We start from the raw sequence: 16,301 nt of genomic DNA on the forward strand, positions 1-16,301 counted from the left end.
AAATCTCGGAATCAAATTCATAAGTAAAAGCATCCCAGAGTTATTAATGCTTAAAGTGACAGTGGTCAGATGTGCAAAAAATGCTAGGTGAAATGGGCTTGGTCCTTAAGGGGTTAATAGTTACATCCTTGGTGGTCTATGGCACTAAACAGACTGACTAGGAGGTGACAAGAAAAGCAACACCCTTGCTTTAAAACCAGGGTAAACCCCCTGCCCTTTCCCTACTTCCATTAAAGGGGACCTCTGGTCAGACAACATTTTTTTTTTTAAATGATAGCTTCAGGTAACCCTGATTTTTACTTTCGTGCTATGCCCCCCCCCCCCCTTTCCATTCCTGAGATATAAGGGTATTTGGTTGACTATCTGTACTTTATTGCATAGTCAGATGGGAGTGAACTTAAATCATCTACAAAACAAACAGTATACTTGATTTCGGGTTTTTCTTTTTTTTTTATTTTAAACACAAAATACATTTACAGCATGCAGAAAGACTGATAGAAATGGCAATTCATCTGTCCTGATGTTAATGTGAATTATGTCCTGAACTTCTTATTGGTAACATCTGTCACCATTGCCCAGTAAGTCAGTTTTAAATAATTAAAATAATTTAGCTGATCACCATTAATAAATAGATACAGACTGTGTTTGCATCGCTGTAGTATATTCCCATTATACTTGTGTGCGAAGAATGAAACACGGGAACCAAAGACAAACCAAGAAGGGTTAAAAAAAAACAAAAAAAAAAAAACATTCTAATATGTCATCTAGAAGCATTTACCACAAACCATTTAATGGAAGCCTGTTGTAGGGAGAACAAGGAAACCATAGTGTAGACTTTAGGATAATCTTTATTTTTACCAGTTTGACAAAAAAAAAATAATTCTGATATCATGAAGTTAAAACATAAAATAATAAAATGCAGACAGCGATGGAGGCACAAAAGGAAAAGATTCTGCTTCCTGTTAGTGTAGTGTGCATTGGTCTCTCAGCATATACTTCTGAAGTGTCCATCAGGTATTTGTTATCAAGTGGCATCACAATTCTCAAAAAATGCTTTTGGCTTTCAGTGCCCAGCCTGGCATTGATCTACACTGGTCACTGGTTCTACAAGTTGCAGTTTAATACATGTATATTAGTTCAGCCCCAAAAAAGTAAAACTTATTTGAATAAGGCTGGGTTCACACACTTTTTTTTGTCCATACTATGGCCACAAGTCCCAGAGTACCAGTGTTTCGGCTGTGACAGACATTTTAAAAATTACTAGACTACTTATGCCAGGGTTTCCCAACCAGGGTGCGTCCAGCTGTTGCAAAACTACAACTTCCAGCATGCTCGGACAGCCTTTGGAATGTTGGGAGTTGTAGTTTTGCAACAGCTGGAGGCACCCTGATTGGGAAACAAATGACTTATGTACTGCCTGAGGCCATGAAAAAACAGGAAAGGGATTAGTGTTGATCTATCATGCATTTTATAGAAAAAAGAAAAGCTCCGGAGTGTATGTGTTATCCAGCAGCACCAAGTATAATTCAAAGCTGGCGGCTTCCAACAAGGAATGATGTAAACTTTACCAGTAACTGCAGCTAGTATAAAGCTATTACCAGTCTACTTCAGTACATACTAGCTTATGCAATTATATTAAAGGGGTTATCCACTAAAACATTTTTTTTTTTATATATCAACTGGCTCCAGAAAGTTAAACAGATTTGCAAATTACTTCTATTAAAAAATCTTAATCCTTTCAGTACTTATGAGCTTCTGAAGTTAAGGTTGTTCTTTTCTGTCTAAGTGCTCTCTGATGACACGTGTCTCAGGAACCGCCCAGTTTAGAATAGGTTTGCTATGGGGATTTGCTTCTAAACTGGGCGGTTCCAGAGACACGTGTCATCAGAGAGCACTTAGACAGAAAAGAACAACCTTAACTTCTGTTTGTTTAACTTTCTGGAGGCAGTTATGTATGTGTATATATATATATATATACATATATACACATATATACATATATATATACACATATATACATATAACGTTTTTTCCTGGATAACCCCTTTAAGTAATCCAAGGATTATAATGGATAGGATGAAAGCTCCCCTAGTATTCTAGGTCTTCACTTTTAGCTCTGTTTGTGGGGGAAAAAAAAAAAAAAAAAAAAGTTAAAGTATATTCTATGTATAACTGCATGAGAACATCAGATCAATTCAGGAGGTAGAATGCAAAAACCCATGAAATCCTTAAAAAAAATATATATATAATTCTACCAAATTTTAAAAGGGTACTCCACTAGCCAGCGTTTGGATCATTTAGTTCTGAACCCTGTGTGCACGCTGCAGGGGTCGACCACACCCCTCGTGACGTCCCGCCACATCTCCTCAATGCAAGTCTATGGAACTTGCATTGATGGGGTGTGATGTCACGCGGGGACGTGGCGTGACGTCATGCATGAGGAGGCATGGCCGACCCCCGCAGCGCGCGCACAGCCAGTGGAGTACCCCTTTAAGTAAAAATAATTTTACACTCAAATCTATTTTTTATTATTCAGAGAGCATGCGTCAATTAAACAATTTAAACCATTATTCTCATAACCATATATTATTGTTCCTCTGTTATCCCTCCAGGAAATGTATAACTGTATGGTCTACTAAGTGTTACAATTCTAGACTGTCACCAGAGATTCGTCATGCCCCATTGTCTATTTATTCATACACATCCAAGAGGACTAAATAGTACAATGCAAAGTCCCAAGAAATGTATGAGTGTTACAGTTCCAAGAGGAGAGACACTGACTGATTCACATATTTCCAGGATGACTAGAGATCTAAATTGGCAACTGGGCATGACCAATTTGTGTCAACAGAAAGTGCCTACAAAATATTTTATTACAGGAGGAACAACAGAGAAACACAAAGTATAGTTATGAGTTCACATGGTCCAGAATTGTAAATACTTGTATCCCCCATACCACTTTATGCCAGGAAGGCTGACAGTACCCTCTTTAAAGGGGTACTCCACTGCTCAGCGTTTGGAACAAACTGTTCCGAACGCTGGAGCCAGCGCCAGGAGCTCGTGACAATCGCCCCGCCCCCTCATGATGTCACACCCCCACCACCTCAGTGCAAGTCTATGGGAAGGGGGCGTGGCAGTCATGTGGGGCGGAGCTATGACATCACAAGCTCCCAGCGCCGGCTCCAGCGTTCGGAACAGTTTGTTCCAAACGCTGAGCATTGGAGTACCCCTTTAAAGACCTGTATGCTTTCCTTACACCAGATGCTAGTTACATACTGGCATTGGGACACACATTACTTGCTGGATAGGGGGAAAAGGGGAGCGGAATAGAGCGTTATTCCTTTATAAACAATGCTTTTCCAGTGCATGTAAATATGTAACCATTCCATGAAAGCACTACTGCAAGGAATGTATATAGTTTAAATCTACAAAGGATTATCTAAAGTGGCATAAAGAGTAAATTAAACATACATTACAAAACAAAAACAAAACAAAAAAAAACAACACACAACACAGTGCAAGCTTTGTTTTACAGTAATAAGGTCTGGATGATCCCATACACATTTATTAACAGGATAAAGCAGAATGTTTTCGCACATAAACAGGACAGTCTCTCAACAGAGAACCCCACAGTCTTGTATATAAAAGTTTTCCTCCTGCATCTTGTTCCTATACATTATGTAAAATGACAACCACATGGCAGCAGGTTTTCCACCACAGAGGGGTAGAGCAGCCTTGAGTATGCTGAAATCTTACGATTATTTGGTAGTAAAGATTTCAGCCCAGTGGCCGGTATAATAAAGCACACTTTAGTAGCTAGACACTATACAATCTACAGTATTTTATTGTAGCATCGATGTTAAGTCACTTCATAAGTCGCCTACCGTCCTTGTATAATAACGCAGTAGGCTCGTAACGTACTGTAAAAGGTTAACCTGGAAGTGTATTAAACCGTTAAAGTTTTCTCCATGTCCCTATGATGAAGATTTACATAAATGTAACTAGGTTCTACTCGACCAGTAATGTACATTCAGACTTGGCACAGTGCAGACTATATTTAAGACATGGAGAACAAACTGTGCAATAGATGGAGCTATTAAATTACATATCATATGCAAATACATCAAAATTGCACTCTAATTTTTTAGATTTCTTTTTTGATGCAAATTAAAAAAAAATAATAATGTTTGCAAAAAAAAAAAAAAAACATCGGGAGAAAAGAAAAGCTGTACAGGCCAGATATAAATTACAATTTCAAAAACAATCCTACAATCCCCAAAGTGAACCCCAGTTATGATCACCACATGACTGTGCTTAATGCGGTCGATACTTCCGTGATCCTTCAGCAACTGAAACACAAAAAACATACAGAGACGTCAACTTCATCGTGCTCAAACTGAAACGTATACTCAAAAAATACACGCCACGGCTCACATACACTGGAATAAGTGACATATCCTTTATTCTGCGGATATCACTCAGGAATGTGTGTTGACTGGTGCAAAGGAAACGTATAGGAAAGTGTAGGATTTGCACATTATCAGTAATCGTATTTAACCTCATTTTTATATGTCCTTTGGAAAATACAAGCAGTGACCCGACTGGTAACTAGGGGTAGTTATTCCTTTTGCATTGTTTGGATTCATCTCCCCTGTTATAATAAATTTATACTTTTATATAATCATTAATACATATCAAATTTCCATGCAGAATGGGGTGGTAAACAACATATTAAAATATAGAAAAACACTGAAAAATATTAGCGCTCTAGGACCATCGGATATAAGACAAACATTTCAATAAAATAATTATATACACACTTAACTGGTCACATGGTCCTTGTGAACCTACCTACCGTATTTATTGATTTATAACATGCACTTTTAAAACTTATTTATGGCAAAAAAAAAACTACCTGCGTGTTATACACCATTCAAAGTGGCCGCAGCGCCAGCTGCTTGTTAAAGATCATCAGGGTGGAAATAGCGAGCAGAGGGTGGGGGCTAACCAGCAGAGAGGGGGGGGGGGCGCTAACCAGCAGAGGGTGGGGGCTAACCAGCAGAGAGGGGGGGATAACGAGCAGAGAGGGGGGGGGGGGATAACCGAGGAAAGGAGGCACACAGGGGACCGGGGGGGAGCTAAATGTGAATGTGTCACAGGGGCTCATAAAAGGGGATGAATGATGTGGCACTGGGGGGGGGGGGGGAAGGATGATGAGGCATATAGTTCAGAACTTCCAAGTAATTTTTTTTACATTTATTTTTTTCCCCCCTCAAATTCCTCTGCATGGTGCATGTTATACGCCGATAAATAAGGGAGATAAAACATACACAATAAATGTTTACTCTATCTATAAAATATATACATATATATATATATATATATATATATATATATATACATATATATATATATATACACACACACACACACACACACACACACAAATATACATACATACATACATATATATATATATATACACACACACACACACACACACACACACACACACACACATACACACTATAATATTATATATATACAAATATACATACATATATACACACAAATTTATATATAGTTACATAGTTAGTACTGTCGAAAAAGACATATGTCCATCAAGTTCAACCAGGGAATTAAGGGGTAGGGGTGTGGCGCGATATTAGGGAAGGGATGAGATTTTATATTTCTTCATATATATATATATACACACGCACACACACATATATATCTATCTATCTATCTCATAAATAGAAATAAACCACCACAATATATACAGACATACTGTAGTAGTATATTGTTTATTTCTAGGTCGCTCTTCATTGGAGGACACCTATACTGATTGATAGGTATATGCTCTTGCCACTAGGTGGCGCTGACACTAGGAAAAAATAAAAAGTGATCTCCTCCCTGACAGGATATACCCGCAACTGGAAGTGAGGTAATCAGTTTTAGCTAGTGCCAGTAGGAGGCAAGACACAGGTCTGGGAGCTCCCCAGACCTGGTCTATTGTATTATTTTCAAGTTAAGTATGTCTAGTTAGGTTCACAGAACATAACAGTATGGGCCGTCAATCCCTTATCTCCAAGGGCCAGTGCATGGAGGTTGTACCCTGGGTCCGGGTCCCCCACTGCCCCTGCTCGCCTCGCTATGGCAGCCTGGCATGACTCAGCGTGGCCTAATGCTGGCTGAAGACATCAAGGGGTAAGTATGTGGGGACGTCTGAGGAGAGTATTTTTTCTTAGTGTCAGCGCCTCCTAGTGGCCAGAGCATATACCCATCAGTATAGTATTTTTTTTTAAATTTTATTTCTTTTTTTGTACTCGCTGTAAAATATTTCTCGTAGCCTTCATTGGGGAAATGAAGGCTACGAGTAATATTTTACAGCGAGTACAAAAAAAAAAAAAAATACTCCTTATATGATTATACATTATTCTTATTGTGTATGCTTTATCTAGGTAAGCTCACAAGGGCCCTTTGACCTACCAGTTAAGTGTGCATAATAATTATTTTATGAAAATATTTATGCTTATTTCTAATGGTCCTAGAGCACCAATCTTTATCAGTGTTTTACTACCTTTTCCAGACACCTGGGGTATAGGCGTTAGTTTGGTTAGCTTTGACTTTATTTTTTTTATTTATACTGGTGTGGTGTGCCTCCCCATATCTATTAGCATGTTAAATGAACAGCTATTTTATAATGCAAGGCTAGTATTGACTAGTGTAACATTAACATTTCTGCTTCTGTATTCTGGCTGTAAATCCTGGCCTGACCGTGGGTCTACTGACATGGACTGACAGCATTATAGATTTCATATTCCAGATGCAGAAAGGTGTCCAATACTGGTCTTAGATTTTTAGAGCACTAACCTTTATTTGATAACTGAATACATGAGCAAGGTATAACACCCCCCCCCCCCCACCCGCCAAGTCAGTCAAAAGAAAACCCATATAAAAATTTACATTTTGTCTTGCTTAGCACTTCCTCCACGGATAGCAACTGGCTGATTATTCTGAGGGAATACAGTGCCGACGCGAATTGCATTTGGATGCGTTGGTGAGGCCGCTGGGTGCTGACCGGGACGGATAGGTTTAGCTAAAAGAAACGACAAAGAAGTGAATTATACATTTTACATATAAACATCAAAGGGGAGATTTATCAAAACCTGTCCAGAGGAAAAGTTCCTGAGTTCCCATAGCAACCAATGAGATTGCTTCTTTCATTTTTAACAAGGCCTCTACAAAATGAAAGAAGCGATCTGATTGGTTATGGGCAACTCAGAAGCTTTTCCTCTAAAATGGTTTTGATAAATCTCCCCCCCAAGTGTATAAAAGTTCTCTAAAAATATTAGATATTTTTTATTCTGTCCTAAATTTAGACAGCATTAAACTAGATGTGGCAAACAAAGTGTCAGGTTTATCACAGTGGTTCACGCTGCATGGGATTTGGCAAATTTTGCATGTTTGACTTTTCCTTACACCTCTTTGGTTAACTTCATTTACACCAATATTTGCACCAAAAATTTGCACAATGCAGTAATAAACCTGGGATTTTATGACCCCACTTCCCACGTATACTTATCTAGTCTCTTTACGTATTGTCTGGTGAGGAGTACCAAGTGTCTAAAACACAAGTTTGGGCATGTCTCAGTGTTTCACCCCACCAGATGGGCCAGATGTATTCTTAACCCTTTAAGGACATAGCGGTTTTTTTTTAGCGTTTTGCAATTTTGTTTTTTCCTCCTTACCTTTTAAAAATCATAACCCTTTCAATTTTGCACCTAAAAACCCATATTATGGCTTATTTTTTGCACCTCCAATTCTACTTTGTAATGACATCAGTCATTTTACCCAAATATCTATGGTGAAACCGAAAAAAATCATTGTGCGACAAAATGGAAGAAAAAATGCCATTAGTAAATTTTGGGGGCTTCTGTTTCTACGCAGTACATTTTTCATGAAAAATGACACCTTATCTTTATTCTGTAGGTCCATCTGATTAAAATGATACCCTACTTATATAGGTTAGAATTTTTATTACTTCGGAAAAAAAATCATAACTACATGCAGGAAAATTTATATGTTTAATATTGTCCTCTTCTGACCCCTATAACTTTTATTTTTCCATGTACGGGGCGGTATGAGGGCTCATTTTTTGCGCCGTGATCTGAAGTTTTTATCGGTACCATTTTTGTTTTGATCGGACTTTGATCGCTTTTTATTCATTTTTTTATGTTCTAAAAAGTGACCAAAAATACACTATTTTGGACTTTGGGATTTTTTGTACGCCATTGACCGTGCGGTTTAATTAACTATATATTTTTATAGTTCGGACATTTACACACGCGACGATACCACATATTTTTATTTACACAGGTTTTTATGGGAAAAGGGAGGCGATTCAAACTTTTGTTAGGGGAGAGGTTAAATGATCTTTATTAACTTTTCTTGTTCACTTTTTTTTGCAGTGTTCTAGCTCCCATAGGGGGGCTATAACACTGCACACACTGATCTTTTACACAGATCACTGCAAAGCCATAGCTTTGCATTGATAAGTGTTATCAGCAGTTAACTGCTCAAGCCTGGATTTCAGGCTTGCAGCAATCAATCGCCGGTCGGATGCGCAGGAGGCAGGAAAGCCACCCTCCTGCGGCGTCCTAGCTGATCGGGACATCGCAATTTTATCGCGATGTCCCTATCAGCCCGACTGAGCTGCCGGGATGCTTTTACTTTTAGATGCGGCGATCAACTTTGATTGCCGCGTCTAAAGAGTTAATGCCGGACAACTGCCAGAACAGCGATGTCCGGCATTAGCCACGGGCTGATAGCAGCCAGGACTGTGCGGGTATGATGCGAGCTCAGCTCCTGAGCTCGTTTCATAACCCTTCTGTGCCGCAGCGCCGGGTATACCCGGCGTTCTGCGGCAAGGGGTTAAACTAGAGGTACATTCCAGTTTAAAGTCTACACAATTGATAATACACTCTTGAGACACAGGATAGTCTTTGCACATTCTGATGCACAAAGATGCATTCATCCATGAAATAACTTTTTGTTTATGTAGTGAAAATTAAGCAACTGAACACCTAGTGAAAAAGTATTTATAATATGTGAATGTGGGAAATGAGCGCAGGATATTTACCGATCTGTGCAGAATGTCCCCTTCTTGCCATATTCTTGGATCTTACAGCTTCTTTAATACGATCAACCTCCTGTTGATACCGTTTCCTATCACGAGATGCATTTTCTTTGGCTTCTTTTAGAGCAGACTCCAAGGCTTTAACTCGTTCAGCTGTAGCTCTAAGCCGTTTTTCCAGCTTTGGAAGCTCACAACGCAGATCTGCATTATCACGTACCAGCTACATCGAATAAAGGGTCACATTAAATTGTTTACATTTATTTTATTTTTTTTAAGTGTCTAACTTGTGCAAAACATATAAAACATGAATCAATACATACCTGTTTATGGACCTTGGTGAGCTGCTCAAGGTTATTTTCCAGAAAGGAGATCTTCTGCTTCTGTGCAGCGCTCCCCCCAGTATCATCAGAGTCCATTTCGGCACTCTGTACAGAGAGAACAAACCATGCTCAGCAACAGGAGAACCAGAGTAGGCCTTACAAAGGATATGCTGTAACTCAATTACCTTTTTAACTCTAGTTGTCAAATCTTGAACGAATAGCTTCCTGAGGTTATGCAGGGTTTGGAGCTCCTTAGCCTAAAATTCAAGTTTTAGGATTAATTTTAACAAAGATTAGGCAGAGAGACAAAGTGTCAGCCACGGTCAGATTTTTCTTACCACTGTCTCTTCAAGTCCCTTCAGATCCTGGCGTGCTTGTTCTCTTCTGTCCTGCATTACCCTGAAAAAAATATTGCAAAACTTAGAAACAACAAAAATGGTAAGAAAATAGATGTATATAAAGCGAAAAATTTACTTATTCCGCTGTAGCAAATGTGCACAAAAAGTTAAGAGGAGTTATACAGGTTAAAAACCCCCACCACACCTGTTCATAGGTAGGATACTGTTTCTACAAGAAAGCAGCAATGTTTTTCTAATGACCCCTTTAATGGTAGTTCTCCTTGTGAAGAGATAATATGGACGAAGACTCTTGTTGGGATACAGGAGCCACCTGCCTTTACCAAATCTCACCCATTTTTTTTAACCCCTTAGGGACTCAGCCTATTTTCACCTTAAGTTTTCGTTTTTGCATTTTCGCTTTTTCCTCCTTCCTTTCTAAAAATCATAACTTTTAAAATTTTGCTCCTACAGACACATATAAGGGCTTGTTTTTTGCGTCGCCAATTGTGCTTTGCAATGACATAATTTAGTTTAGAATATAACCTGCGGCGAAACCAAACAAATTATTTGTGGTGTGAAATAAAATTAAAAAAAACGCCATTTTATAACTTTTGGGGCTCACATTCCTACGCAGTGCAATATTTGGTAAAAATGACAGCATTTCTTTATTTCTTTATACGGTTACAAGGATACCCAATTTATATAGGTTTTATTTTATTACTTAAAATTATAAACTACATGCACCAAAATTATTATGTTTAAAATTGGCATCTTATGACCCCTATAAATTTTTTAATTTTTCCGTGTACGGGGCTCATTTTCTGTGCCGTCATCTGTAGTTTTTATCGGCACCATTTTTGTTTTGGTGGGGCGTTTTTGATAGCTTTTTATTAATATTTTTATGGTATATTAAGTGACCAAAAATACACAATTTTGGACTTTGGTATTAATTTACGTGTACGCCGTCGACCGTGTGGTTTAGTTAACCTTAAATTTTTATGATGAGGTCCCTCCCGTCATCCGGTAAGCTGATCGGGGCATCGTGATTTTGTCTCGATAGTCCCGATCAGCTCCGCTGAGCTGCCGGGATTATTTTGCTTTCGTTTTAGATACCGCAATCAACTTTGATCGCGGTGTCTAAAGGGTTAATGCCGGGCATCGGCACGATCGGCCGTGCCCGGCATTAGCCGTGGGTCCTGGCTACCCGTAGCTACCGGGACCCACCGGGTTTAACCCGTTCTCTGCTGGTAAGAACGGTTTAAACCCGATAAAACGGGACCAGGGCGTACAGGTACGCCCTGAGTGCTTAAGGATCAGGGATGCAGGGTGTATGCATACGCCCTGCGTCCCCAAGAGGTTAAGGTGAGAAGAAATGCATATAACTGAAAACAAGGTGATTTTAGTAAATAGGAGCCATCGGGACTTGTTGCCCCGTCACAAAAAATAGCCATTAAAGGCACAAAAAAAAAAAAATATACACTTTAACTGCCGTTCTTCACGGGGCGAAACGGCAGTGTGAAAAGGGCCTAACATAATAGGCAACCACCAAAAATTGCATCTTTTTTTCTCTATCGGCTCCATTGGGGGACACAGACCGTGGCTGTATGCTGCTGTCTCTAGGAGGTGTGACATTATGGCAACAAAGAAGTCGGCTCCTCCCAGCAGGATATACCCGCCTCCAGGCCCTGAGCTAATCAGTTTAAGCTTAGTGTCTGAAGGAGGTGGACATGGTCTGGATTTCTCCAGACCAGGTCTTAGGTTTTATTATTTTCCTAGTTAGGGATGTGTTAGTTTTTTTATTCAATTTTCTTTCATGTTTTCAGGTGGGGATTCAGGAACTGCGGCTCACTGTTTCCCCATTGCGAGTAAGGGGGCACAGACATTGCGTATATGCGCTGTTCACCCCCTCTCGCCAACAGTCAGCGCCTGGGTTTGTACCTCATGGGTCTGGGTCACCCTATCTCCTTGCTCGCCTCGCTCCCACATGGTAGCCCGGCATGATGCAGGTGATCATAGCTGGCTGAAGACTTCATAGAAAGACTTCATAAGGTAAGTTCTTCTGACTGAGGCGAGTATATTTCCCTTTCTCCTTAGGTGCAGATTTGCAACATCTGGAGACCCTCAGTTTTTGGCCCACTTTTCTCATGGGTATAATGGGGCTGGCCTGGACAGGGAGTCCTTTATTATTGGGGTGAGCAGTGGCAGTTTGGATGGGGCACAACTTTTCTACACTTTATTCATATTCATATAGTGTGTGTGTGTGTGTTTTTACATTGAAGTGGCTGACAGCCACGACGTTCTTCTATGTGGGCGCTCTGAGCGCCGGCTCACTTTCAGCAGCGGCTGCTGCCGGCGGCGTCTAGTCCGCTCAATTCAATTCAATGTGCGCTCGGGGCAAGGAGCGGGCGCCATTACGGACTTCTTGTTAATGCTGCTCTGGGCGCGAACTGTCCACCAATCAGCGCTGTGCGTGCGATTATGGTGGCAGGGGCAAATCAGCGGTACCCCCTGCTCCTAACACGCCCCTCCCTTGCTACTGGCCGGCATTTCTCCTCTCTGACAGCCTGGAGACCACCACGGGTTCGAGTCCCGGGGTGGGACAGAGTGTTACAGTATTGTGGTTTAATTTTTAAAATAGGTCCATTGGGGTCTATGGGGATCTCAAGGCATGTGAAACAGTAAGATAAGCAGACTGTATCAGCAACACAGTGAAATGGAACACTGTCTTGGGTGAGAGAGGCCCAGAACGGCCTCTCCCTCTGAACAGTTAACTGGAGTGTTAACCACTCCTTTAATCTGTTAATACTGTAACTCTAAACTGTCTGGTTCTGCTGAACCACTTGTTCTGCCTGCTCCACTGCTCCCCCAGACCCCCCTGCTACTCTACCCCGGTTGTTCTTCCAGACCCGATGGGTTCGGCCGCTCCTCCAGCCTGGGTTCCCTCCCTCTCCCAGTCTATATCCGACTTGGCTCAGGTCTCCCGTTATGTGGTGACTGCCTTGGAGAGGCCCTCCCTACACCGGCCCTCCGGAGGGTCCTGCTCTCCCCCTATTCTAACGCTCTCGCAGCATCATAGGGGTGTGTCATCTGACTCATCCCCCGAGTCTTCTGGCAGGCACGGGCGCTCCCCTCGCAGGCATCGCCCCGTTACTCCGACCTGTAGCAAGCGTTGCTCCTCTAGAGAATGCTCCCAGGGTCGCCGCACTAACTCTCCAGACCCGCGTACCAGGTCCGTCTCTCTCTCTCTTCCAGGGCCGCCTCACACGTTCCCATCCACCTGGAGAATTTGTGGAAGAAGTTTCTGATTCGGCCTCCGATTCAGAGGACCGCACGGATGTGCCTAATGTGGTGTACTCATTGGTTGCGGCCATAAGAGACACCTTCCAGCTAAAGGACCCAGGAACTTCGGACGTTTCCTTTCATCGTGCCCGACTTCTTCCAGGGCTGCCTCACCTCGTTCCCATTCACCTGGAGAACTTGTGGATGAGGTTTCTGATTCGGACTCAGAGGACCGCACGGATGTGCCTGATGTGGTTTACTCGGACGTGGCTCCAGAAGTCTCCTTTCTTTGTGCCCGACTGGCACTCAAGACTTTCAGCTCTCACGCTGAATTTTACGTCCTGCTGGTATCACTGAAGTCACCCTGACAAGAAGTTTCAGGAAACGAAGAAGGTTCAAGCGTGGTATTCCTTCGCCAAGGACCTCATTGCTCGGTGGACCTCCTCTCCAACTGTGGATCCGCCGGTCTCCCGCCTCTCTAAGGCGCCTACCCGGCCTTTGGCTGATGCGGCTGCCTTCAAGGATCCAGCGGACATGAAGGTGGATACTTTGGCAATCTCTGCCCTTGAAGCAGCAGGTTCTTCCTGCTTTTGCTTCTGCCTGGGTGTCAAATGCCCTTTTAGTATGGTCTTCCAACTCCGCCAGGGTAGTCTTCAAGATCCCTCCGGAGGAATTATTTAATCTAGCTCTCCGATGCTCCGCAGCAGGAGATTTTGCTGTGTTCTGCTTCCATGTGCAGCCACTGTGCTGCCTTTACCACAAGCTACCTGGTAGCCACCGTCCCTTCATGTGGCTCTAAGCCTGGAATGCGGATGCCACCTTTAGGAAGTGAGGAGACGGGCGGAAAAAAAAGAGTTCTTTATTACCTCTGGTAAGACTCACAAAACCGCTTTCCGTCGTAAGTCCTCCTTCCGGTTCTGCGGACCTTTGGTTACAACAAAGGGTACCAAAAAAGGGTCCAGCCAGGCACTTTCATGGGAAGAGGGCTCCCCTTTCCGATCCCATTCCTCCCGGAGGTCGGCTATCCGTTCCGGCAGTTTGGCGGCTCCATCAGGCACCCGTAGGCCTTCCTCGGCCTGAAGGGTCCCCCCCCACCCGTCGACCTCTCTTGGGCGGTTGTTCGCCTCTTACCCGCCGGGATGCCTGGACATGCAGCTTCAGGGGAACGTTTTCGAGGTTTATTCCAACCTCTCTGTGGTCTCCAAGAAAGGCTTTTCTGTTCGCCCAGTCTTGGTTCTCGAGTATCTCAGCCAGCATCTTGCGTTCCCATCCCGAATGGAGTCTCTCCGTTCGGTGCCGACGTCCATGCTTCAAGGGGAGTTTTCGTTCCTCCGTGGACATCAGGATGCCTGCCTCCACATCTCATTGTTTCCCGGTCATCAGCGGTACCTCCGCTCTGCAGTTTCGGATGGTCATTTTCTATTGTGGCTATCCATTTTGGTCTGGCCACTTCTCCGCAGACCTTTACCAAAGTCCTGGCACCTGTGATAGCCTTTTTACGGACGACAGTTGTTTCCGTGATTCCTTATTTGAACTACCTCCTGATCTGAGCTCCAGCCAGGACACAGATCCTGGAGAGTTCTTAGTCTCAACCCCCAGACCTTGTCTCACTTCGGTTGGATGGTCATTTGGGACAAGCCCAACCGCTCTCCTGCGGCTCCAGTTCGATGCAGCCTCTGCCCGCTTACGACTCCGCCGACTCTTTTCAAGAGTCTCATGACTTCGGCTCCCTGCTCCAGTTTCCATTCGCTTTTGCATGGATGTCCTGGGTCGTTTGGCGGCGGCCGTGGAGGCCGTGCAATTTGCCCAGTTTCATCACCGACCTCTTCAACTGGTGATTTTCTTCCGGTGTGAAAGGTCTCCAATTTTCTCTTGGCCGCAAGATCGTTCTTTCTCGTCAGTCTTGTCGGTCCCTTCTATGGTGGCTTCGTTTTCCCCCTCTTTTTTCGGGGGGGGGGGGGGGGCGGTGGGGGGTTCCTTCCTGTCCATCCCTGCCAGTCTGTTAGGCTTGGGAGGTGTTTTCAGGGACAGCGTGGTCTGGGGTCTAGGCTCCCCAAGAAGCTTTTTCCCCCCTTCAACATTTTGGGGCCTAGGGCAATCCTTTCTTTGCTTGCTTCTTGGAAATTTCCCTCCTGGGCGGAACTCAGGTTTCCGGCCATCTCAGTTATCTTCAGTCTGGCCGTCCCTGGCATGTGATCTTCTCGGCTGGTCCTCAGTCATCCAAGGCCACTGGTCCCTACATCCAGGGGTGTTTGCTGTGATCTGCAACCCCTGGGGAGCTCCAGGCGTGGATCTCTGCTTGTCCCGCCACAACCGAAGTGTTCCTCTTTCTTGGTCGGGCTTTTCCCTACCTTATCTGTTTCCTCCCTTTCTTCTCTTTTCGGGGTCCTGAGGAAACTCTCAGTGGGACGTTTCCGCCATTCTAGTGGCCCAGCCTGGGCCCGGTGGGCGTGGTACAGTCATGGTCAGGCTCCTGAATGACTTAACGTTGCGCCTTCCCTATCGTCCAGACCTATCTCAGGTCTCCTTTCCCACCCCTATTACCGTCTCTGCTTTGACGGCGTGGTGATCGAGACCGCGGTTTTGAGAGCCGCGGTTTCTCTTCCCAAGTCATTCGCCCCATGCTCAGGGCTCGTTAGTCCTCCTCGGCAAAAATTTACCACCGTACCTGGCGGTCTTATTTTAGTTGATGTGAAGCTCAGGTCTTGTGTCCTGTTACCTTTTCGGTTTCCCGTCTTCTCTCTTTCTTGCAGTCGGGATTGAAACTGGGGTTGTCTCTCAGTTCCCTTAAGGGTTAGGTTTTGACCCTTTCTATTCTTTTCCAGCGTCCTCTGGCTTCTAATTCTCATGTCCGGACCTTCCTTCAAGGAGTGGTGCACGCTGCACCTCCTTATCGGTCCCCTTCTCCCCCTTGAGACTTGAATCTGGTTCTGTGGGGGTAATCCAAGGTGAACCTTTTGAACTCCTAGGGGAGGTGTCCCTGTGCCTCCTTTCTTGGAAAGTGGCGTTTTCTTGTTGTTATCACCTCCATTCAGAGAGTGTCTGAATTGGCAGCTCTCTCCTGCCGTTCTCTGTTTCTGGTGCTTCACCAGGACAAGGTTGTCTTCCGGCCAGATCCTTCTTTGGCCTTTCATCTCAATGATGACATTGTTCTTCCGTCCTTTTGTCCCGCTCCTTCTCATTCTAGGGAGCATTTACTCCACAAACTGGATGTGGTTCGGGCTG

The 16,301-nt window shown here is 43.5% G+C and overlaps 1 protein-coding gene across 1 annotated transcript in view; it reads right to left on the reverse strand.

Annotated features, from left to right (window-relative positions):
- Nucleotides 1–425: 425 nt before the first annotated feature.
- Nucleotides 426–16,301, reverse strand: part of KIF5B (kinesin family member 5B) — a 94,080-nt gene continuing 78,204 nt past the window's right edge. Inside the window, exons 22-27 of the mRNA XM_056522959.1 lie at nucleotides 9,798–9,858; nucleotides 9,645–9,716; nucleotides 9,460–9,564; nucleotides 9,143–9,359; nucleotides 6,967–7,099; nucleotides 426–4,349 (exon numbers count right to left, since the gene is read on the reverse strand). Coding sequence (XP_056378934.1) covers nucleotides 4,343–4,349; nucleotides 6,967–7,099; nucleotides 9,143–9,359; nucleotides 9,460–9,564; nucleotides 9,645–9,716; nucleotides 9,798–9,858 — 595 coding nt within the window. The 3' untranslated portion in view covers nucleotides 426–4,342. The remainder of the gene's footprint in view (nucleotides 4,350–6,966; nucleotides 7,100–9,142; nucleotides 9,360–9,459; nucleotides 9,565–9,644; nucleotides 9,717–9,797; nucleotides 9,859–16,301) is intronic.

This window comes from Hyla sarda, chromosome 5 (assembly GCF_029499605.1).
Source record: "Hyla sarda isolate aHylSar1 chromosome 5, aHylSar1.hap1, whole genome shotgun sequence".
NCBI classification, from domain to species: domain Eukaryota; kingdom Metazoa; phylum Chordata; class Amphibia; order Anura; family Hylidae; genus Hyla; species Hyla sarda.